The sequence below is a fragment of the Manis javanica genome, chromosome 16 (genome assembly GCF_040802235.1).
Source record: "Manis javanica isolate MJ-LG chromosome 16, MJ_LKY, whole genome shotgun sequence".
Lineage (NCBI taxonomy): Eukaryota > Metazoa > Chordata > Mammalia > Pholidota > Manidae > Manis > Manis javanica.
The window spans coordinates 54,991,378-55,014,314 of record NC_133171.1 but is presented as its reverse complement, the minus strand read 5'-3'; the positions used below and the strand labels follow the sequence as shown (position 1 = coordinate 55,014,314).

Here is a 22,937-nt window from a genome sequence, read left to right as displayed (position 1 = left end):
TATCAATGATTTTATAAAATGTGAATTTTATAATTTTGGAAGACTTCATGTGGATTTGCAGTTGAGGGAAAAACTTAATGTACTGTATTTCAGTTTGGGGAACCTGATCATCATAAATGTAATTCCATTTTATTATGTTAATGAAAACAAGGTTTTATTTGTAGCTCTAGTTTTTAAGATATGATTAAGAGGCCCAACTGGTAATACTAGTAAGTGAATCATTGTAATAAAGGCAAAGCTGGGCCTTGGATTGTCCTTATCCCTGACAGCTTGGCATTCTGGAAAAAGAGTGAGCATTGAAATGATATAGATTGGGGTTTGAATCTCATTGCATATGAATTACATGACATTGAGTGAGTTCTTAATGTTTCTGACAATTTGTTTCTAATTTAGGTAAGTAAATAATAATAATCTCACAAAGTTATTATAAGATTAAAATAAACATTTCCCAAATAATATGTGGCATAATCAGTTATTCCATGAATTTAAATTTCTTCTCTGAATATTCAGTTGGTTTTATCAGGTGATGAAAAAAATTATTAGGAATTTCTGCTTTTGGTAATTATAATGTACAATATAGGGTGAAAGATGTGATTTACCTTCTCTCCAAATACTGCTTTGATTAGTGAAAGAAACCGGAGACTAGGTCAGAGCGGTTAAATGCTTAAAGATGGGGGTATGAGTGGGTCATAGATTCCTTGCTTCAGCTGCTTTTGCTATAGGGATTCCTGACTTGTAAACAGCAGTTTCTGCTTGTTCTCTTTCATAAGTAAAATACATTTTAAAAAGTGAGAATGTATGTCCTTTGAAGTAAACATTACTAGTCTGTTCTAAGAAAATCATGCAATTAATGGAACAAGCAATATGAATTAATATGTCCATCGTAATCGTATTTGTATTACTTGTGTGTGTGAATGAATGGAATGGCTTATGATGCCTAGCAGTAAGGGAACTGATTGAGTAGATTATGGTATAGACATTTAATTAAATTATTGTAAATATTGTTTATGTTATGACTTAGGGATTAGAGGATACAAATTTAATTGTATACTGAATATAGCCATGTAAGTATCTTTTGAAGGAAATGTAATTGTTAACAGTGGTTTTATTAAAGTTAGAAAGAGTGCCTTTCTTTTTTTAAGGGTAACAAAACACAGATGATTTATGCCTTTAATTTTGCTAATGACTTTATTAAAAGATGTAAGCTCATCTTTTTAAAATCAGGATAGAAAAATATAAAAAGCAAAAATAATAAAGGTCTGAGAGTATATTAACTTTTCTTTGTACAGGTATATATATACATATAGAGTATACATTACTTTTTCCACAGATAGGCTCATTCTTCTGAAACTTCTTTTTCCCATCAGTAATATAACATGTACATATTACTATGTGGAGATTCTTGTTAATGGCTATAATATATATGGTACATGAAAATGTATTGTAATTTAAACTCTTTCCTATTGGGCACTAAGATAGTTTGTGGTTTTGTTCTTGTGAACAGACTGCAATGAACCTTTATATATTTTGAACCTAGCTAATATATTTTTACATATAAATTTTTGTTTATATATCTCATTTTATTAAAAATATAAATATAATTAAATATGTATGTTAAGTAAATATAAACTAAAAGTATTTTACTTAAAATTTTTTACTAATATATTTTTAAGCCCAACTTTTTTGAAAGTGGTCAACTGTCTGTATAGCTGCACTATATTATTGTGAAAACATTCTTTGCTTTCATGTATGATTAACCATCTCAGTTAAATGGTAAGTTCTGTGACATCTGACACTAAGTTTAGTGTTTCTTTTGTCCCCACAAAGAATCTCATGAAGGAAATTATTCATTAAATGCTGAGGAAGTGATATTTGGTATTTGTAAGATACTACATCGCTGTCTCCTTCAGTGTTTTAGATTCACAGGGAGTAGTAGAACTTCAGGGATTGAAAAACTTGCCCTTAATAAAGTAGTATATAGAGAGTGAAAGCTATTTCTAATGAAGTATTTTTCATTAATACTATCCTGAGTTCAATGTCAGATTATAGAAAAAACTTTCTCTATGTAAAATGCAGTAGTTGCAAGCATTTTAGAAAAGAAGCAGCAGATTCCATACAATTAGAATATATTTAAAATAGACTGCACTGTTAGCAAAATTAAACTTCTTTTTCCATTATGGTATAGTGGTCATAAGTTCATGCTTGAAACACACCACTTGGATTTGAGTCCCAGCGTGGACATTTTCTGTCTATACCATGGGCACATTACTTAACCTTTTTGTACCTCACTCAGTTCTCTCATCTGAAAAGTGGGAATAATAATGTTTTGTCTTAAATTGTGATAAAGATGTTTCTTCTTGTAAAGATATACAAATAGTGCCTAGCAATAATAAGCACTCAATAATGTAAGTTTTTAACATTAATATCAGTTTAATGTTGGATGCTATTGAATTTATAAAAACTGAGAGCCAAATGATAAAGCTGAAGTTTTTTCTTTTATATTTCAGGTAAGTGCAATATAAAATACTCCTTTATACTTTTGTTAAACATTTATTGAGAATGTACTATGTGCCTGGCATTATGGTAAGTCCTGTGTAATACAGCAGTAAATGAAACAGATGACAATTCTGCTCTCAGGATGCTTATGATGAGTGGGAAAGGCAGGCATGATTAATGTCTAATATTTGAACTTTATCATAGGCCAGGCCCTTTGCTAAACCTACTGTAAAAGTTACCACATTTAATCCTAAAAAACTTCCTACAGATTAGATACAAACATTATCTTCATTTTGTGTATGAGGCTTAAAGAATTTAATTAACTTTCTTAAGATTATACAGCTACTAAGTGGCGGAACTGGAATTCAAATCCAGATAGTCTAATACCAAAGCTCCAGCCCTTATTTAACCACTTTGCTGGATGTAAGTAAACATATAGTAAAATATTGTCGTTAATAGAGTCTGCCAGGTACTGATTAATCCTAGCCTGCCTTTTGCCAAATAGATACAGGAGTCAAATAGAGATAAGAACACGTACTTAATTACTGTAAAGCTGGCATAGAGAATGGCTCAGACAGGTTGCTCAAGTGGACTTCCTATTTCTTCCTCGCTAAATGGAACTTGCATACTCGGTCACAGGCAAGTCACTCCTGGCCCCAGCAAGCCTCCCAGTGGAGGAGAGGAGAAAGTGCTTAGGCTGCAGGCAGGCAGGCATACTCTGAGGCAGAGAGTTGAAGAGGTGGATCACACAGGAGCAGTGCCATTTTCCAAGTTTCACCAAAGCCAGTGAGGGGTTTAGAGAAGAGTGTGAATTTCCTTGGTACTTCGAGAGGGAAGAAGTTACTCTGTATGGGTTTGTAGAAATAAGGGGAGTGGGAGAGAAAATATACTACATATCCTTTATGTAGGAGAAGGAAGGAAACATTGAGGGTGTTGTGACAGAGAATAAATGCCCGAGACCTTTAGTACAAGGGGATGACTGTTTAAGCCAGTGCTTGAAGAATAAGGGTTCAGCTGTGGGATGGAATGGGGGTGCAGAAGAAGAGCATTTCAGGAGCCAGGAACAGCCTGTCTGAAGAGTTCAAGGAACGAAAAGGAGCCAGCACGGTGAGGATGTAGTGGCTGAGGGGAAGGAAGTAGTAGAGAGCACGAGCAGGATGGGGTGGTCAGTGGCGGTCAGACCACCTGATTCTTGTGGGTTGGGACAGAAAACTGGCATTTTATTTTATATGCCTAGGAAATTCTTTGAAGGACTTGAAGCAGGGGAGGGGTGTTATCTAAATTTGGTGTCTGTTTTTAAAAGATTGTATGGATGCTTGTGGAGAGTATATTAGAAAGGAACAAAATAGGAGGCGGGGAGAGCAATATTAAAGGAAGGCTGGTGATGAGGCTGGCTTGGGCAAGTATGGTAGCAATGAAATGAAAAGAGGTTGGATCAGACTTTTTTGTAGATGGAAACCACGAGACTTGCTAATAGATTTGGATGGAGGCTGGAGAAAAGGGAGATAATAGCAAGGATGACACTCAAATGTCTGGCTTGAGTGACTGGATGAAGACTCCGTTTATTGAAATAAATTAGGGAAAAGAATAATTCTCAGTGTTTTGAATTTGCTAAGTTAAAGGTGCTTATGTATTTTTCATAGGGATATGTCAAGTAGGCAATAGGGCCCAGAGAAATTTCAGTGAGAAATGTAGATTTGGGAGTTTTCAGGATATAGATGTCACTTAACTTCAAGTCATGTATATAGATGAGATTATCTAGGAGAATGGGAGAGAGAAGAAGGCCCCATACCAGGACGTGAAGAATCCCAGCATATAGAGTCCAAGTAGAGGAACTACATGCAAAGGACACAGAGAGGGAGCTGCTGTAGAGGTCATAGAAAACCAGCAGAACGTGCTGATAAGGACTCCAGGAGGGAGGGCATTGAGACAAAGGGAAATTGTTCGTGTCAGTTGCTAATGCAGCAAAGTGGTCATTGGATTTGGTGACAGGCTCGAGAAAAGCAGTTTCAGTGGAATGGGTTGAGGGAAGAATGAGCTGAGGAAATGAGTCAGTGTGTAGATCTGTGCTTCTCAAATGTTAAGATGTATATGAATTAACCTGGAGTGTTTTTTTTTTGATAGGGCATCTCTCGTATTTATTGATCAAATGGTTGTTAACAGTTAACAACAATAAAATTCTGTACAGGGGACTCAATGCACAAGCATTAATCCACCCCCAGTCTAATTCTCATCAGTCTCGGATCTTCTGAAGCACAACGAACAATACATGGTGTACAAATTCTTACATAGTGAATAAGTTCTTACATGGTGAACAGTACAAGGGCAGTCGTCACAGAAACTTTCAGTTTTGATCACGTATTATGAGCTATAAACAATCAGGTCAAATATGAATATGTGTTTGATTTTTATACTTGATTCATATGTGAATCCCACATTTCTCCCTTATTATTATTATTATTATTATTTTCAATAAAATGCTGAAGTGGTAGGTAGATGCAAGATAAAGGTAGAAAACATAGTTTAGTGCTGTAAGAGAGCAAATGTAGATGATCAGGTGTGTGCCTATAAGCTAAGTATTAATCCAAGCTAGACAAGGGCAACAAAACATCCACAGATGCAGAAGATTTCTCTCAAAACGGGGGGTGAGGTTCTAAGCCTCACGTCTGTTGATCCCCAATTTCTCACCTGATGGCCCCCCTGCGACTGTGCCTGTCTTAACCTGGAGTTTTTTTGTTTTTGTTATTTGAGGATGTGCAATTTTATATTTTTATTAACATCATCAATAGAAAGAATTATAATGAACATTTTTTGATTGCCCTTTTAGTGACCTTTTTCTCTTCATGAAAGTAATATGTGTTAAAGAATATTTAGAAACATAATTACAGATATGTGACACTGATAGTCTAATACCTATAATCTTACCACCTAGATTCCGACAGTGGTTAGCAATCTGAGGGATGTTCATTGTCACTTGTATGTATGGAGTCATACTATACATGATGTTTTTTGCTAGTAATATCTTGAACATGTTAGGATGTTACTACATATTCTGCTCCTACAATGATTTTCAAATTATTTCAAATGATTGCAAAGCAGTGGAACTGACTTAAGTGGAACCCCAGTATATAAAGAAGATCACAACAGACCTACTGTGGTGGAAGCGGAAGTGGGCCTCTGCTGGCTCCTGCCTGGAACCTGTGGGTACTGAGGAGCACAGCTGACCACATATATTGCTTATATGTGTGGTTCAAAATTAAATATTTATTCAATATACTATTATTTGTGAATATCCTTGGTTATTTCCTCAGGAAAAATTCTTAGAAATGGGATTTCTGAGTCTAAGGGCATACATGTTTGGATAAATACTTGTTGCTGAATTACACTCCACAGAAGCACCAACTTTTCTTTTTCTAAAGCTATATAAGAAAGTGCCCATTTTCTTACATTGTCATAGATACTTGATATTTTTTCTTAATCTTTATGGGTTTTTCCCCCACTAACATTTTGTTATTAAAAGTTTCAAACAGTAAAGGTGGAAGATTTTTACAGTGAACATCAATATACTCAACCATCTGGATTCTATTGTTTGCATTTTGTCTGCTTGTTTAGCACACATTTATCCGTACTTCGGTGCATCTGTCAACCTATTGTACTCTTTTGGTGCATACCCACACACACCAGTATACACTTCCAGACCTCAAAACTTTTGCATACGGTGCACAACAAGTAATACGTAGGCATAAAAAAATGTTAAGTGGGATAGAGACTGTGACTGTAAGGTTTCTGAAGCACTTAAGTTTTGCATGATCAGCTATGCTTTTATAATTAGAAAAGTAAACACAGACAAATCAATAGGTACTTATTAATAAGTATTTGGAATGTACAAAGAAAGTATAAAGAGGAAGGGGGAGAAACATTAAGTAACATTCCCAGAAACAACTTTGTGTATGCATGTGTGCACACATGTTTCTTAAATAATTTCATGGTGTTTTTTGTTTTTGTTTTTTTTATTAAGGTATCATTGATATACACTCTTAAGAAGATTTCTCATGAACATCATTGTGGTTACTACATTCACCCATATTATCAAGCCCCCCTCCCACCCCATTGCAGTCACTGTCCATCAGCATATTAAGATGCTATGGAGTCACTGCTTGTCTTCTCTGTGCTACACTGTCTTCCCTGTGACCCCCACCACACCATGCATGTGTTCCAATCATAATACCCTTCAATACCCTTCTCCCTCGCTCCCCACCTGCCCTCCGCCACCCCTCACCTTTGGTAACCACTAGTTCCTTCTTGGAATATGTGAGTCTGCTGCTATTTTGTTCCTTCAGTTTTGATTTGTTACACTCCACAAATGAGTGAAATCATTTGGTACTTGTCTTTCTCTGCCTGGCTTATTCCACTGAGAATAATACCCTCCAGCTCCATCCAGGTTGTTGCAAATGGTAGGATTTATTATCTTCTTATGGCTGAATAATATTCCAATTTATATATGTACCACATCTTCTTTATCCATTCATCTACTGATGGATGCTTATGTTGCGTCCATATCTTAGCTATTGTAAATAGTGCTGTGATAAACATAGGGGTGCTGTGATAAACATATGTCTTTTTGAATCTGGATCTTGTTTTCATTGGGTAAATTCTTAGGAGTGAAATTCCTGTGTCAAATGGTATTTCTATTTTCAGTTTTTAGGAACCTGCATACTGCTTTCCACAATGGTTAAACTAGTTTACATTCCCATCAGCAGTGTAGGAAGGTTCCCCTTTCTCTGCATCCTCGCCAGCATTTGTTGTTGCTTATCTTTTGATGTTGGCCGTTCTAACTGGTGTGAGGTGATATCTCATTGTGGTTTTAATTTGCATTTCCCTGATAATTAGCAATGTGGAGCATCTTTTCATGTGGCTGTTGGTCATCTTAATTTGTTCTTTGGAGAAGTGTCTGTTCAGATCCTCTGCCCATTTTTCAGTCAGGTTACTTGCTTTTTGGGTTTTGAGGTGTGTGAATTCATTATATATTTTGGATGTTAACCCCTTTTCAGACGTATCATTTATGGATATATTCTCTGCCTTTTTGTTCTACTGATGGTGTCCTTTGCTATACAGAAGCTTTTTAGTTTGATGTAGTCCCATGTGTTCGTTTTGCTTTTGTTTCCCTTGCCCAAGGAGATGTGTTCAGAAAAAGTTGCTCATTTTATATTCAGATATTTTTGCCTATGTTTTCTTTTAAGAGTTTTATGAGGTCATGACTTCCATTCAGTTCTTTGCTCATTTTCAAGTTTACTTTTGTGTTTGGAGTTAGACAATAATCCAATTTCATTCTCTTACATGCAGCTGTCCAGTTGTTAAAGAGGCTGTCATTTCCCCATTGTATATCCATGGCTCCTTTATTGTATTTTAATTGACCATATATGCTTGGGTTTATATCTGGACTCTCTATTCTGTTCCATTCATCTATGGATCTGTTCTTGTGCCAGTACCAAACTGTCTTGATTACTGTGGCTTTGTAGTAGGGCTTGAAGTCAGAGAGCATAATCCCTACAGCTTTATTCTTCCTTCTCAGGATTACTTTGGCTATTTGAGGTATTTTGTTGTTTCACATGCATTTTAGAACTATTTGCTCTAGTTTGTTGAAGAATGCTCTTGGTTTTTTTTATAGGAATTGCATTGAATCTGTAGATAGCTTTAGGCAGGATAGCCATTTTGTCAATATTATTTCTTCCTATCCATGAGCACAGGATGTATTTCCTTTTATTGCTGTCTTCTTTAATTTCTCTCATGAATGTCTTATAATTGTGAATGAATTGTTTTCCTGATTTCTCTTTCTGCTAGTTCATCATTATTGTATAGGAATGCAACAGATTTCTGTGCATTGATTTTGTATCCTGCAACTTTGCCGAATTCACTTATTAGTTCTAGTAGTTTTGGGGTGGATTTTTAGGGTTTTTTATGTACAATATCATGTTATCTGCAAACAGGGACAGTTGAGCCTCTTCCTTGCCAATCTGGATGCCTTTTATTTCTTTGTGTTGTCTGATTGCCATGGCTAGGACCTCCAGAACTATGTTGAATAAAAGTGGGAAGAGTGGGCATCCTTGTCTTGTTCTTGATCTTAAAGGAAAAACTTTCAGCTTTTCACTGTTAAGTATGATGTTGGCTCTGTGTTTGTCATATATGGCCTTTATTATGTTGAGGTACTTGCCCTTATTACCCATTTTGTTGAGAGTTTTTATCATGAATGGATGTTGAATTTTGTTGAGTGCTTTCTCATCATCTATGAAGATGAACATGTGGTTTTTGTTGTTTTTGTTGATGTGGTGGATGATGTTGATGGATTTCCGAATATTGTACCATCCTTGTGTTCCTGGAATAAATCCTACTTGATCATGATGGATGATCTTTTTGATGTATTTTTGAATTCAGTTTGCTAATATTTTGTTGATTATTTTTGCATCTATGTTCATCAGGGATATTGGTGTGTAATTTCCTTTTTTTTGTGGTGTCTTTGCCTGTTTTTGGTATTAGAGTGATGCTGGCCTCGTAGAATGAGTTTGGAAGTATTCCCTCCTCTACTTTCTGGAAAACTTTAAGGAGGATGAGTGTTGGGGCTTCACTAAGTGTTTGATAAGATTCAGTGGTGAAGCCATCTGGTCCAGGGTTTTGTTCTTAGGTAGTATTTTGATTACCAGTTCAATTTCGTTGCTGATAATTGGTCTGTTCAGATTTTCTGTTTCTTCCTGGATCAGCCTTGGAAGGTTGTATTTTTCTAGAAAGTTGTGCATTTCTTTTAAGTTATCCAATTTGTTAGCATATAATTTTTCATAGTATCCTCTAATAATTCTTTGTATTTCTGTGGTATCTGAAGTGATTTTTCCTTTCTCATTTCTGATTCTGTTTACGTGTGTAGACTTCTTGAGAAGTCTGGCTACGGGTTTATCTTTTTTGTTTATTTTCTTGAAGAACTAGCTTCTTTCATTGATTCTTTCTATTGTTTTATTCTTCTTGATTTTATTGATTTCTGCTGTAATCTTTATTCTGTCCCTCCTACTGACTTTGGGCCTCATTTGTTCTTTTTCTAGTTTCATTAATTTTCAGTTTAGACTGTTCATATGCGGTTATTGTTCTTTCCTCAGGCAAACCTGCATTACAATATATTTCCCTCTTAGCACGGCCTTCACTGCATCCCACAGATTTTGCAGTGTTTAGTTACTATTTTCATTTGTCTCCATATATTGCTTGATCTCTGTTTTTATTTGGTCATTGACCCATTGATTATTTAGGAGCATGTTCTTAAGCCTCCATGTGTTTGTGGGTTTTTTTGTTATCTTTGCATAATTTATTTCTAGTTTCTTACGTTTGTCATCTAAGAGGCTGGTTGGTACAATTTCAATCCTTCTGAATTTACTGAGGCTCTTTTTGCTTCTCAGTGTATGATCTATTCTTAAAAATGTTCCATGTGAACTTGAGAAGAATGTGTATCCTGCTGCTTTTGGGTGAAGTGTTCTGTAGATGTCTGTTACATCCATCTGTTCTAATGTGTTGTTCAGTGCTTCTATCTCCTTACTTATTTTCTGTCTGGTGGATCTGTCCTTTGGAGTGAGTGGTGTGTTGAAGTCTACTAAAGTGAATGCATTGCATTCTGTCTCCCCCTTTAATTCTGTAGGTGTTTGTTTCACATATGAAGGTATTCCTATGTTGGGTGCATAGATATTTATAATAATTATAGCCTCTTGTTGGACTGATCCCTTTATTGTTATGTAATGTCCTTCTTTGTCTCTTGTGACTTCCTTTGTTTTGAAATCTATTTTGTCTGATACAAGTACTGCAACTCCTGCTTTTTTCTCCCTATTAGTTGCGTGAAATATCTTTTTCAATCCCTTTACTTTTAGTCTGTGTATATCTTTGGGTTTGAAGTGGGTCTCTTGTAGGCAGCATATAGATGGGTCTTGTTCTTGTATCCATTTGGTCTGTTTACATCCAGGGTTATTATCAATAGCTATGTACTTATTGCCATCACAGACTTTAGATTCCTGGTTACCAAAGGTTCAAAGGTAGCTTCTTTACTGCACATACACAAAGTTGCTTCTGGGAATGTGACTTAATGTTTCTCTCCCCTTCCTTTTTATACTTTACTAAGCTAGCTTTCTAACTTAACTCACTTAGTATGCTATTTCAAACACAATCTGAAGGGTTTTTTTTTTCCCCATCCTTTTCTTCCTCCTCCATTCTTTATATATTAGGTGTCATATTCTTTACTCTTTGTGTATCCCTTAACTGACTTTGGAGGTAATTGATTTAATTCTGCATTTGCTTAGTAATTAATTGGTCTACTTCCTTTACTGTGGTTTTATTTTCTCTGGTGACAGTTATTTAGCCTTAGGAGCACTCCCATCTAGAGCAGTCCTGCCAAAATATACTGTAAAGACAGTTTGTGGGATGTAAATTCCCTCAACTTTTGCTTATCTGGAAATTATTTAGTCCCTGCTTCAAATTCAAATGATGATCTTGCCAGGTAGAGTATCCTTGGTTCGAGGCCCTTCTGTTCCATTGCATTGAATATATTATCCTTCTACCTGTAAGGTTTCTGCTGAGAAGTCTGATGATAGCCTGATGGGTTTTCCTTTGTATATGATCTTTTTTCTCTCTCTGACTGCTTTTAATACTCTGTCCTTATCCTTGATCTTTGCCATTTTAATTATTATATGTCTTGGTGTTGTCTTCCTTTAATCCCTTGTGTTGGGAGATCTGTGCACTTCCTTGGCCTGAGAGACTATTTCCTTCCCCAGATTGTGGAAGTTTTCAGCAATTACTTCCTCAAAGACACTTTCTATCCCTTTTTCTCTCTCCTCTTCTTCTGGTACCCTTATAATGCTGATATTTTCTATTTAAATTGGTCACACAGTTTTCTTAATAATCTTTCATTCATAGAGTTCCTTTTTTTCTCTCTGTGCCTCAACTTCTTTGTATTCCTGTTCACTAATTTCAATTTCGTTTACCGTCTCCTCTACTTCATCTAATCTGCTTTTAATTCCCTCCATTGTATGTTTCAGTTTGGATACTGTATTTTTCAAAGTTTCTGTTTCTTTCTTGAATTCCTCCATGAGGTCTTGAATATTTTTCTGTAGCTCTGTGAGCATTTTTATGATTTTTATTTTGAAATCTTTCTCAGGAAGGTTGGTGATTTCATTTTCACTTGGTCCTCTTTGTGGTGTTTGTGGTATTTTGGTTTCTACCAGGTTTCTCTGTAATACAAAATTAGTCTGTAATATGAAACACAGAATAGGAAACTATTGTGTTTCATATTTCTAATGATTCCTATCAAGTAATAACTTTGTGTAGGTGGCACCCTCCAGTGCCCAGAAACTCTACTCTCTGGAGCTGCCCAGCACCCAGAGCGATGGTGGGGATGGCACACGAGCAGTGCTGTTGCCTGCCAGGAGGAAAGACCTCTTTCCTGATTCCCAGCTGCGGTGCCTGCCTCCATTGTCAGGGCTGGTGGCTCTTGCATGCAGGGAGGAGCCTCTGTGCTGCGCCTTGTAGCTGCCATAGGCAGGGCCATCCTCTCCCTGGCCTGGCGCAGTGGCAGGGGCAGCAGGTTTACGAGGCTGTGCCGGCAGGAGGAAGGAGCGCAGGCTGCATATCAGGGTGGGGAGCCTCAGCACTGTGTTGCCAGCCAGGGGGATGGAGCACCTGAAGCTCCTGAAAGTTCCTAATCTGCTGGGCTGAGTGTGCTGAGACAATTTTGTCCACCTGTCCTCTCTCCTGAGCAGTAATCTCTGTGTAATCCTTGCTTCTTTAGCAGCCCTCTCCTTGTTGGAAAGTCAGAGTACCCACCTTTCTTTGGTCCCAGAGCAGACTGTTTTGGATGTCTCTTCTCCACAAACTGCTGGAATTTTAGTCTCTCCAAGTATTCCACCTGTCTTAGCTTTACAACCCCACTAATCCAGAGCACCATGTAATGTAGGTTAGTTCTCCCAGGTATGGGTGTTCTCCAAGGCTGGGTGTTCACCAGTCCTAGGCCTCCACTCCCTCCCCACTCCATTTCTCTTCCTCCAGCCAGTGAGCTGGGGTGGGGGAAGAGTTTGGGTACCGCAGGATAGCGGCTTTGCTACATTACCCTTTTCTGTGAGGTCTTCTCTTTCCCCCACATGTAGGCAATTTGTTGCAGCCTTCTTTCCTGTTGCTCTTTTGTGTTAGGATAATGTGGTAGGCTTGATAAATACAGATTACTGGACAAACTTGAGAAAGCTTGGGATTCAGTAGATCTGGGGTGGCATGTGAGAGTTTGCTTATCTTTTAAGTTATCAGGTGAAACTAATGTTGCTGGTCTAGGAACCACACTTTGAGAAGGAGTCCCCCTTTGATGGTGTCTGTTTTCTCAATGAAGGTAAGGGCAACTCCTGAAGGAGGAGGGTGAATTGGAAGTTTGAGGAGAGAGGTGGTGTCAAATGATGACTCTGAGTAAGAAAATGAACTTACTAGAAAAAAATGACAGTATTGAGAGCCTTATTTGAAGTTAAGGTCAGAGATTAAGAATGAAACCAATCTATGTGCATTCTTTTTTTCTCCACCTACAGGTAGTTACTGGATTCAGACAAGGTGAATAGTTGAGATCACCCAAATTTAGACTTTATCTAGGTTTATCAAAGTTTATGAGAGAGAGAGAGAATGAGAGATACAAGGGAGCATGTAGTATAAGCCAGGTGGGAAGGGAAATAAAGACAGGAGAGGGCTGAAGGAGAGAAGCAGGTGATGAGGTCAATGAATTGTTACAGTCAGGGTACAAGTCAACTAAAAGGCATAGGAGATTTCTGATGGAAAATGAGTGCTGGCATTCAGAATTCTCTAGGCAGGGCAGCTTTTGGTGGTGATAGAGGTCCAGGGTGTAACCGTGGAGGTGGCTTGATGAGGTGGAGTTTCCTGGAGAGCCAGGAAATTGAGAGGCCTGGATGTTAGATGTGCCCTTACCTTGGATGTTGAAGTTGCCAAGAATGATGACAGAAGTCCGGATTGGAGAGAGACTCTGAAATAGGAACTAACTTTTTGGTGAATGGCGGAAAATTCCAGGTCAGTGGATAGCAGCAACAGAGAGGGAGAAATGGTTGTAAGCAGGGGCTTTTGTAAAACAAAGGGAGAGTTGTGGTTCAGAAGTGTTAATGGTTGACAAGGAGGACATCCACCACATCTGCTAGCCATCAGGTACCTAATATGAGAGATTGGATCCCCTCTAGTGGCAGGGCTGTAAAACAAGTAGTGTCTTCCAAGGTACAGCCTAGTTTTAATTAAAGCAAAGAGATGCTGAAGGGAAGGCTCAGAAAAGGAAGTGAAGAGTTACAGAGGTTTGTCATAGAAGGGGAGCCGAAGAACCAAGGACAAGGTGGAAGGACTTGGGAGTGAAGTGGGTGGGATTTTGGAGCAAGTACAGAGTCATACGGGAAGACGGTTTGCTGATGATAGGCAATGTGAAAGTCTTGGATGCCCCTTAGAGACTGAGGATGAAGCATGATGGAATTAACCCAAATGGTCCGTAAAAATATTTGAAATAGACATCATGGTTCTTGCTGTAGATGTCCTACATGATCTGGCCTCTACCTACATCTCTGACCTCATTCTTTTCTACTTTTCCTCCTGCTCCCTGTGCTCCATCTGCTCCCTGTGCTCCATGTGCTGTCTTTCTGTCACTCCAGCAAGCCATGTTGTTTCTACTTTGTTTCATTTTTTCCTTTGTTCATACTTGCTTTTCTGAGAGGCAGCATAGCAAAGTGGTTAATAGCATGAGCTCAAGATCTGGACTCCCTGCTCTGCCCCTTTCTAGCTTTGTGACTGTGACCAGTTATTTAACCTCTCTTTGCTTCAGTTACCTTACTTGTAAATCGAGGAATGATAATAGTACTTACTTCATAGGGGATCAGAAGAGTCAATCTTACAAATTAACATAAGGGACTTAGCACTATTCCTGGTATGCAATAAAGACTCAGTAAATGTTAATATGTTTCTTCTGCTTGAAGCTTTTTTCCCCTGTATCTTTATATGGTTGCTGTTTTCTCATCATTCAGTTGTCTCAGCTCACATGTACTTCCTCAGACATCCTAGCTAAAATAGTGTAACTTCACTGGCTTTCTGTCACTCTTTATCTAGTTATTCTGTGTTACTTAGTCATAGCATTCATCACTATTTGAAATTTTATCATTCTACTCTTGCCCTCTAACCCCAGCCCCCACTGTAGCTCCACTTCCCCACTGTATCTCAGCTTCTAAAAAGTGGCAAATACTTAGTAGGTGCTCAAGAAACTTGTGTCAACGAATTGTCCTGAAAGCAGCATATGGTGGGAAAGTGATAGTAAGGCCTAGGCAGAGAAGACCAACAGAATCCAGCTCTTTGCATATCAATCTGTTAGTTCATCAGATCAGGTGGCTGCCTGTTTTACAGTGTTACGGAGACAGCCACATCCATTTTAAATTTGTTGTCTGGCTGATTTCCAGCCAAACCACAGAGTTGAGTAGTAGTGACAGAGACCCTAAAAACCTCACAAAATCTAAAACATACACTGTCCTGGTCCTACACAGAAGAAGTCTGCTGACTCCTGATCTATATGCATGGGGAAAAAGATGAGAAGGAAGCACCAAAAAATACTACTGTCTTGGGTAGTGGGATTACAGGTCATTTTAGTTTTTATCTTTTTTTTTTGTATTTTATTTTAGATTGTTTAATTTAGAAATGCAATAGCCTTGTAAGTACTAATATAGAAATATTTAGAGTACATTTAATGATGGATTAAAAAAATTTTTTTTTCCTTAGTGCTGCTTTTGACACAAAAACTGGGTTGCGTGTAGCAGTGAAGAAGCTATCCAGACCATTTCAGTCCATTATTCATGCCAAAAGGACCTACAGAGAACTGCGGTTACTTAAACATATGAAACATGAAAATGTAAGTTATTCATTCAAGAAAGAATATATATGGCTCTTGAAGAGACTAGAAAAAATTGTGTTTTAATTACTGCAGATGGGAATATATTAAAGTGTGTCAAACTTTGGACCATGCTTCTTGTGCGGGGTCTTAGTGTCCACTGTGTTCTGTCAGGCAGCTACCCAAAGCCTTGCGGTTAAATTGGTACACCTTCCTGGAGTATGAGTTTTACTCAAAGTTTGTTAGTGGGAAAACATAAAAAAATTTGTTTTAAATATTAAAAAAGGGTATATTATGGGATACAACAAAAAATTCACAAAGGTGTTTAAGCAAAAATATTACCAAGAAATTTTGTATTTATCTGATTTACTTAAGGCTACATGATCAGAATATGGGAGTCCCTGGCCATTTTGTGTTATGGGTTATTTCAGTACAGAAGATTGAGGAAGAGTGCCTTAGGCTCAGTGTATCAAAGATGGCTATTATTTTATGTGTAATTTAATACTGTAATTTTTCTCTTTGATCTTCAAAAGACACCTTTTCCAGATTCAGGTATTTTAATAAGTGTGACAAAGACGTTATTTAGTTAAATATAACTTTTTCTTTTCTATCAATTTGGAAATTTGAGAACAGTGCCATTCTGCTTAGGATGTGGTTAAAAATCCTGATGAGGTTAATTTTCACTTTCAGTTAATATTCCAATTGCATCTGGAATATTAACTGAAAGTAAAAAAGCAGTAGCCTGAGGATACTTATTTTTCTGAATTCCAAATTAAGTTAAAAGGAATTTTATGTGATTGCTGTATGAAAGGAACTAAAATTTGTAGCGCTGTAGAAACAATGGCTGTAGAGATTTTATCAGCACCACGCTATAACCAACTGAGCTAACTGGCCAGTGTAATGGCTGTAGAGATTTTAGAGTCATTTTACCCTATTGATTGTTACTGTGTAGAAAAAAATTCAAAATCTGTAATTTATTAGTTGGCTATTCAGACTTTTTCTTTTCTTTTTTTTAAATTTTGGTATCATTAATATACAATTACATGAGCAACATTGTGGTTACTAGATTCCCCCCATTATCAAGTCCCTACCACATACCCCATTACAGTCACTGTCCACCAGCACAGCATGGTAAGAAAAAAGTCACAGAAAAGTGATACTTTAATATAAATTTGTTTCACAAAGTACAAATTTCTTCTAAACTGAGACTTAAATGTGGACTTGGATTATGGATGCCATTGTAATCATAGATGCAGCTTCTTATTTTTGTGTTTTACTTTGATTGCATACTGCTGAGAAAATCCTGCTTTCCACAGGTAACCTATGTTCCTAGGTATAATTTTGTGTGAGCATCCATGTGTAGACCTGAGTTTTTGAAAAGTTCAGTGCAGAGCTGCTGCCTTCCTAATCAGTGACATGTTTACAAGAAGTTGAGATATGTGGAAAAAGCTGGCATGAGAAGCTTTATTCCAAGGTCTGCATAAAATCAAAGTGGACTGGCAGTTTAACTGATGAGTTTACATTTGCTTTTTAATACAGTTGAATATGTATGCTGCTTTTCATTACACATTAATACATGTGACAGAGACATTGCAATAGCTTTTTAAATATAGAGAATACTTTGAAAATGGAATGGAAGCCAAACATTTATGGAACCCCAAAGCACCTCCAGGAGGCCTGGGATCCTACTGATGTTGTCTATGCTACTTTAAGAACATCTTGTTTAGAGGATTACCAGCACTATACTTTATTGCTTTTCTTCATAGACAATTTAAGCCAACATTTAGGGTAAAAATTATTTTGGGTTATCTGAATCCATACCTTGGCTTTTCTAGTGATCACAAGGAGCAACCTTAATTAGGTTTTTTATGCTTTGGTTTTCTGTAATGAGATACTTCAAAATGTGTCTTATGTGACATTGGGCTGATTACTTTTGGGCCATTCTGTATTTGTAGAAATGAAGGTGACAAGACTCTTGAAAAACAGGGCTAACAATATTAGGAAAACAGGATTTTAATTTATATAACTTGTTTTATAAGCAGCTTGCTTCATAGAAATACATCTTTTTTATATTAAGATGTGTAAGGCTTAGCAGTATCAGTGTAGAGAGCCACATATACTTAGATATCGGTGATTTGTATTTTGAACGTAAGAAGGCACATGGCTGAATGTTTCTTAGTTCTCTGTTCTATATGGCAAATGTTTGAAGGGGGTTGGCAAAGAGCCCAAAGACTGACTCAGAGTAGAAAAATTTCTGAATTTCAGCCTATTCCACAAGCATTTGTTAGGTGCTTAGAATGTAGAAGTAGTTTTGCCCAGTGAAAAACCAAGACTTCTGAGTAAGTTGGATCGAGGACTTTAAGAGGAATTCCTTTTCTTCATCCTCCTCTTTCTTTTATTAAAAAATGACTGTTTTGGTTACCATCCAGGTTTTAGCATCAGGCCTCCAGAGAGAGCAGCGGCAGAAGCTTAAAAATTCTTGAAAATCCTAAGTGTTGGTAACAAATGTAATTTTTACATGCCAGCCTGTGCATGTGACCTTTTACACGAAATGCCTCTGACTCACAATCCGTAGTTCATCTTAAGTTATTTCTTTTATTAGTGATAATGAGTGACAGGTACACCTTATTGGAAGGGCAGCAGGAGCTAAGTAAGGGTGTCCTCTGTGACTTTAGAGTTATTCTTCGACGGAGTTAGCTGGCCCACCTGGCTGTCCCTGAGACCTTGATCTCACTGACACCTGCTCTGAGGAGATGACGGAAGTAGCCCGCCAGCAGCATCCTTTTGCTGAGTAGGTACAACAGAGCTCGCCCAGTTAAGGGTCTGGAGATCTGTACATTTTTGAAATTTAAAAATGATTAAGGGATTCCTTTTATCAGGTTTGCTCCGGAGCCTTACTTTTAACCTTACCATCGTAGACCAAATGGTGGTTTTGGTGTGCTTGCGTTAAAGACATTAAATATTGTCTTTGATTGGTTACTGAGTTAAAGTGTTTTTTTGACTGGTACAATTGAGTACTACAGTTTAATGAAAATGTATTACTTGTGTCTGTCAGCTTTTGGACAGTTGTAGGACAGTTATCAGAGGTAATTGCTGATTATTGGTATTATAAATATCTTTTCTAAATACTTGATTCCTGGGTTACTTTTAGGTGTCTGAAATCATGTAATGGCAGAAGTAAGCCAATAAGCTAAGATACAACTTGAACTAAAAAGAAATTTCCATTTAAGAACTGAAAAATGAATAGACTATGGAATAATCCTAAAATATTCCCAGATCTATTTTAATGCTGGGAAACTTTTATTTTACACTATTTCCCTTATGATTAGTACTCCATAAATATGATTAATGGAGAAAGGATATTTGTAAAAGCCCATAAAAAATAAAAATAATTTAATGTTACATAGGTAGTTTTAATCTCATAAAATGTATTCCTTTTTAGGAAGTTAAAATATAATAGGGTACTTACTAATATGCTTTGCTCTATTATTTTTGCCAAGTTAATTGTGCTCCTTGAAGCTATGCTTTTTAATCACTTGAATAATTTGGTTTAACTTTATATCTCAAATTTTGTTACTGGAAATAGCTGCTTCAAATAGTTTTGTCTCTGTGATTTGTATTTTGTAATTCTTTTTATTATACTCTGAGATGTGATCAGTGTTTAAGTAATCCACAGCAGGCCAGTACTTTGTGCAAGACACTTTCAGATATATTGTCTACTTAATCTCCCCATAATACTGTGAAAATAAGCAGTGATATCCCCATGTCTTTCATATGAGGAAAATGAGGCTCAGAGAAGTAACCTTTCTTTCATTTATTTAACAAATATTAATTGAGCTGGTTTATGCCAGGCACTATTCCAAGTGCTGGGGTTATTAGAATGGAAAAGATACAAGCTCATGGATCCAAGGAATCACAAACTGATTGTGGGGTTCAAACTTAAAACTGATTCCGAAATGCCTGTTGTTTTTGTAGCTTTTATTTGAACATGTTTTGGACTTGTTTTGTTTTACTGTCTTTGAGAGAACTCTTGCATAAATATTCCTGAATAAATAAGATCTCTAGTGGTTTAATTTTATTTTGATCTGAGGATGATTTTCACAATCATAATTGAAATAATATAAAACAGTATAAATTGTTTTAAACCTTTCTTGTTGAGGAGATGGGGCATCTCAGATAACAAGAATCACTATTAGAAAATATTGGAGCAGGTAAAAACAAATGGCTTGTAGTTCTCAGCTACCTAAGCACAAGTGGGTGTTGGGGAGAGTAACCAAAAGACCAGAGGTCTTAAGCTAGGAGTGTATCAAATTCAAGGAAAACAAGTATGGTTTATTTTGGATGGGGAAGGAAAAAAAAATAATTTGACTTACATTTAAAGCATTTTTCAGCATCTTAAAAGATGGCTGGTATACTACTGCTGGGAATATAAGTTGGCCTCACCTTTGTGGTAGACAATTTGACAATATTAAGATCCTTAAATATGTTGGTGTCCTTTTATCCTATAATTCTGTGTCTTGAAATTTATTCTCTGAAAGAAAATACAAGTAGTGCCCCTTGCCCCCAGCATACACACACACATACATACACATGCACACACACATACCTTTGTAGTGTTCCTTCAGTGTCCAAAGATAGGAAATGGATTAAGTTATGCTATATACACATAATAGAGCATATTATTGAAAAATATTTAAGGAAATGAGAGTAGTCATTACATTTGAGTGACTAGGCAGGACAAAAAACTGCATAATATAACCCTAATTTATTTTATGCACATAAAAAATCAAAGGAAATGTCTCAAAATGTTAATGGTAGTTATAATGGGTAATGAAAATACAGGTAATTTTGGTGTTCTTGTGTACAGCAGTCCAGGTAAGGACCTGATGGGAAGCTGTGCCTTTCCTTTGAAATAAGATGCAAAGACTTAAAAAGGTATTGACCTTGAATTCCAAGGCCTTACTTTTAATTAACCTTTTGGGTTCAGGTTGTACAATTGAAATTGCTTTTAAAAGTCTGATATTTGGATGAGTGAAGTAACATCGTAATTAGAAGTGCTCTTTTTCATGATGACGTTTTGAGCATTGGTATATTTTACTTGTAGAGCTGTTTGTTTAACTTGGTTCCTTAGAGCAGCATGCTGATGAGACCACAGTCATGGGCCAGTTTCGCATAGGCCATTCAGCTTTCATCTATGTCATTTTAGGATGCCCTTAAATCTGGCTGGGCATATATTACAAATAGCATATTTGTGGTTTGCCTTCTCAGTGCCTGACTTTGTAGAAATAAGTGGTCTGGGTTTTAAGAGGAGCTGGGAGGAGGGGAAGGGTAGTAAATGTGGATTAATGTGTATAAATCCATGGCCAGAAAACTGCTCAAAGACCGCGGGCTAATGAGTATTAAGTAGCTCTTTGTTTTTTCCTTTATAAAGATAGCTTTTCTTTTTTTCACTTTTAAATAGTCAGAACCAAATACCTGATAATGGTTAAGAAAATTATCTTAATATTAAGAATTTTATAAGAATAACACCACAAATATACTCAGAGAATGTTTTGGGGCTTTAAAACTCAATTTTGAAGACTACATAGTAACTTGGAACACTTTCATGGAATAACAATATGTTTTAAAAAGAGAAATGATACTGTAACAACAGGTATAGAAGTGTTACATTTTTCTGTTTGTTAATCATTACATATATAACATGTATAAGTCAAGAGCCTTAAATCTTTTTGCATATAAAAGTCAAGAGCCCTAAATCTTTTTGCCTCCTGATAAACTAATGGCTCTATGTGACCAAATTCTAAAGAGATGAAGATTTTTAATAGTAAAATAGATTATTGTGAAAAGTGATAATAAGTAAAAAAGAATAATTAGGGTAGAAAATAAGTTGGAGTTTAAGTATATAATGTGATACTGAACTGAGAACAGGATTTGGAATTACATGTTAAAATTATTAAGACCTGATGGATACTGTAGTGGATTCCATATTTATTTACTATTTGGTTTTTATGTTTCTTTTAGGTGATTGGTCTGTTGGATGTTTTCACACCTGCAAGGTCTCTGGAGGAGTTCAATGATGTGTAAGTACATCTTTTGTGTTTGCCTTCTTTAGCTAGAGGATGAAGATTAGCAACACATTTCTATTTCTAAACGGTTTAGCGGTGTGCAGACTTCAAAAGATTCTTTACTTCTATCATCCAGCTCTTTCAAGGGATGGGGAGAGATACAGAAGATGTATATTATAAGTGGTATATATCAGTATTTTCATCATTTCAGGTACATTGTGTCCTATTTGGGAAGTCAGTGGTGAGTCCTAAGAATTCCATGGAGAAGAGTACAGGGAGTTGTGACTGATTTTTGTTCTCAAATTGTCTGTCTCAGCTTTGAAAGGGACACCTTTATATTATTATATTTACATCAAGAATGTAATGGATCTGTGGTTCCATATGCATTCTTTCCTCTCTTTTTATTTCACTTGCATGTGGGAAATGGTACCTGAACTGCATGCTGGTCCTTGAAGTATTAGATTTCTGCACTGGGGCAAGGAATAGGCCTCACATATTGAGAAAGCTGATGAATAGTGCTAAGTCTCCCAGTTTTGTGACGGTCTCTATTATTTTAGCCTAGGAACCCTCTGGAGAGCAGAGCCTGAGATTCTCAGGAACCAGTAGTGGGGAGTGGGGGTTGGGGGTGGCTAGGGAAAATGAAACAGGGGAGAGAAAGTTGCTACAAGAATATGCTGGTCTTCATTATGGGCAGTTGGCTGAAAACTGCCAGGATCTTCTGGGAAGCTGTACAGAATGCACTGCAATGGGAGCATTTACCGACTGGCTCCTGACCCCATCGGCAAGGGTTGCCTCGTGGGGCATTAATGCCTTCATAAGCCCAGGCTGCACATCTGTGAGTGCAAGATAGAGTCCAGCAGGTGTTGATGTGCACATATGAGCCCCCTACTTGTAGCTTTCCCAGTATCTGTATTAGCACACATCCTTCTGGCCCCCAGTTTGCAGATATACTATACCGTAAGATAGAAGGAAACTTTAAATTCACAGTTATACATTTTGTTTTGTTGAAATTTTGGCATTCCTATCTGGAAAGGATGACTGTTGTGAAGTCAAAACAGAATTGCAGATCATGGCTGCTTTTCCTTAACCTGTACTCCCCGTTGTCCCTAGTGCTGAATTAACCATTTTCCCTCCACCCTAGTCCTATGTTCATTTTCTCCTATGCTTATCCTAGGCTGAGTGCAAGCACCATTCTACCCTTTCCCAAAGAACAAGCAGGGGCATATGTTTGAGCTTGTGTGTTCTGTCTAATGAAAGGGGGAAAGAAAAATATGAGAAAAAAAAAGTACAATATGAAATGGAAAGAGGAGGAGGAAAGGGAGCAAAAAATTTTCCAACCATTTGGACTTAGTTGGAACATGATACGGTGGAGAATAGATGAGAGAGGAGAATCTGGTCCAAGTATAAGACATCTTACCCTCATTACCTTGATCTTGCTGATGAAAGTTTAAGAAACAAGC

General features: G+C 37.0%; 1 protein-coding gene across 5 annotated transcripts in view; it reads left to right on the top strand.

Moving 5' to 3' along the window:
* The window catches only part of MAPK14 (mitogen-activated protein kinase 14), a 75,502-nt gene that overhangs the window by 15,110 nt on the left and 37,455 nt on the right, over window positions 1-22,937 (top strand). For all 5 annotated transcript variants that reach the window (XR_005056026.2, XM_036998409.2, XM_036998408.2 and 2 more), the window contains exons 2-3: window positions 15,304-15,433; window positions 21,434-21,492. Coding sequence is in view for 4 of the 5 variants with exons in the window: in XM_036998409.2 (XP_036854304.1) it covers window positions 15,304-15,433; window positions 21,434-21,492 (189 nt within the window). In the remaining variant the exon portion in view is untranslated. The remainder of the gene's footprint in view (window positions 1-15,303; window positions 15,434-21,433; window positions 21,493-22,937) is intronic.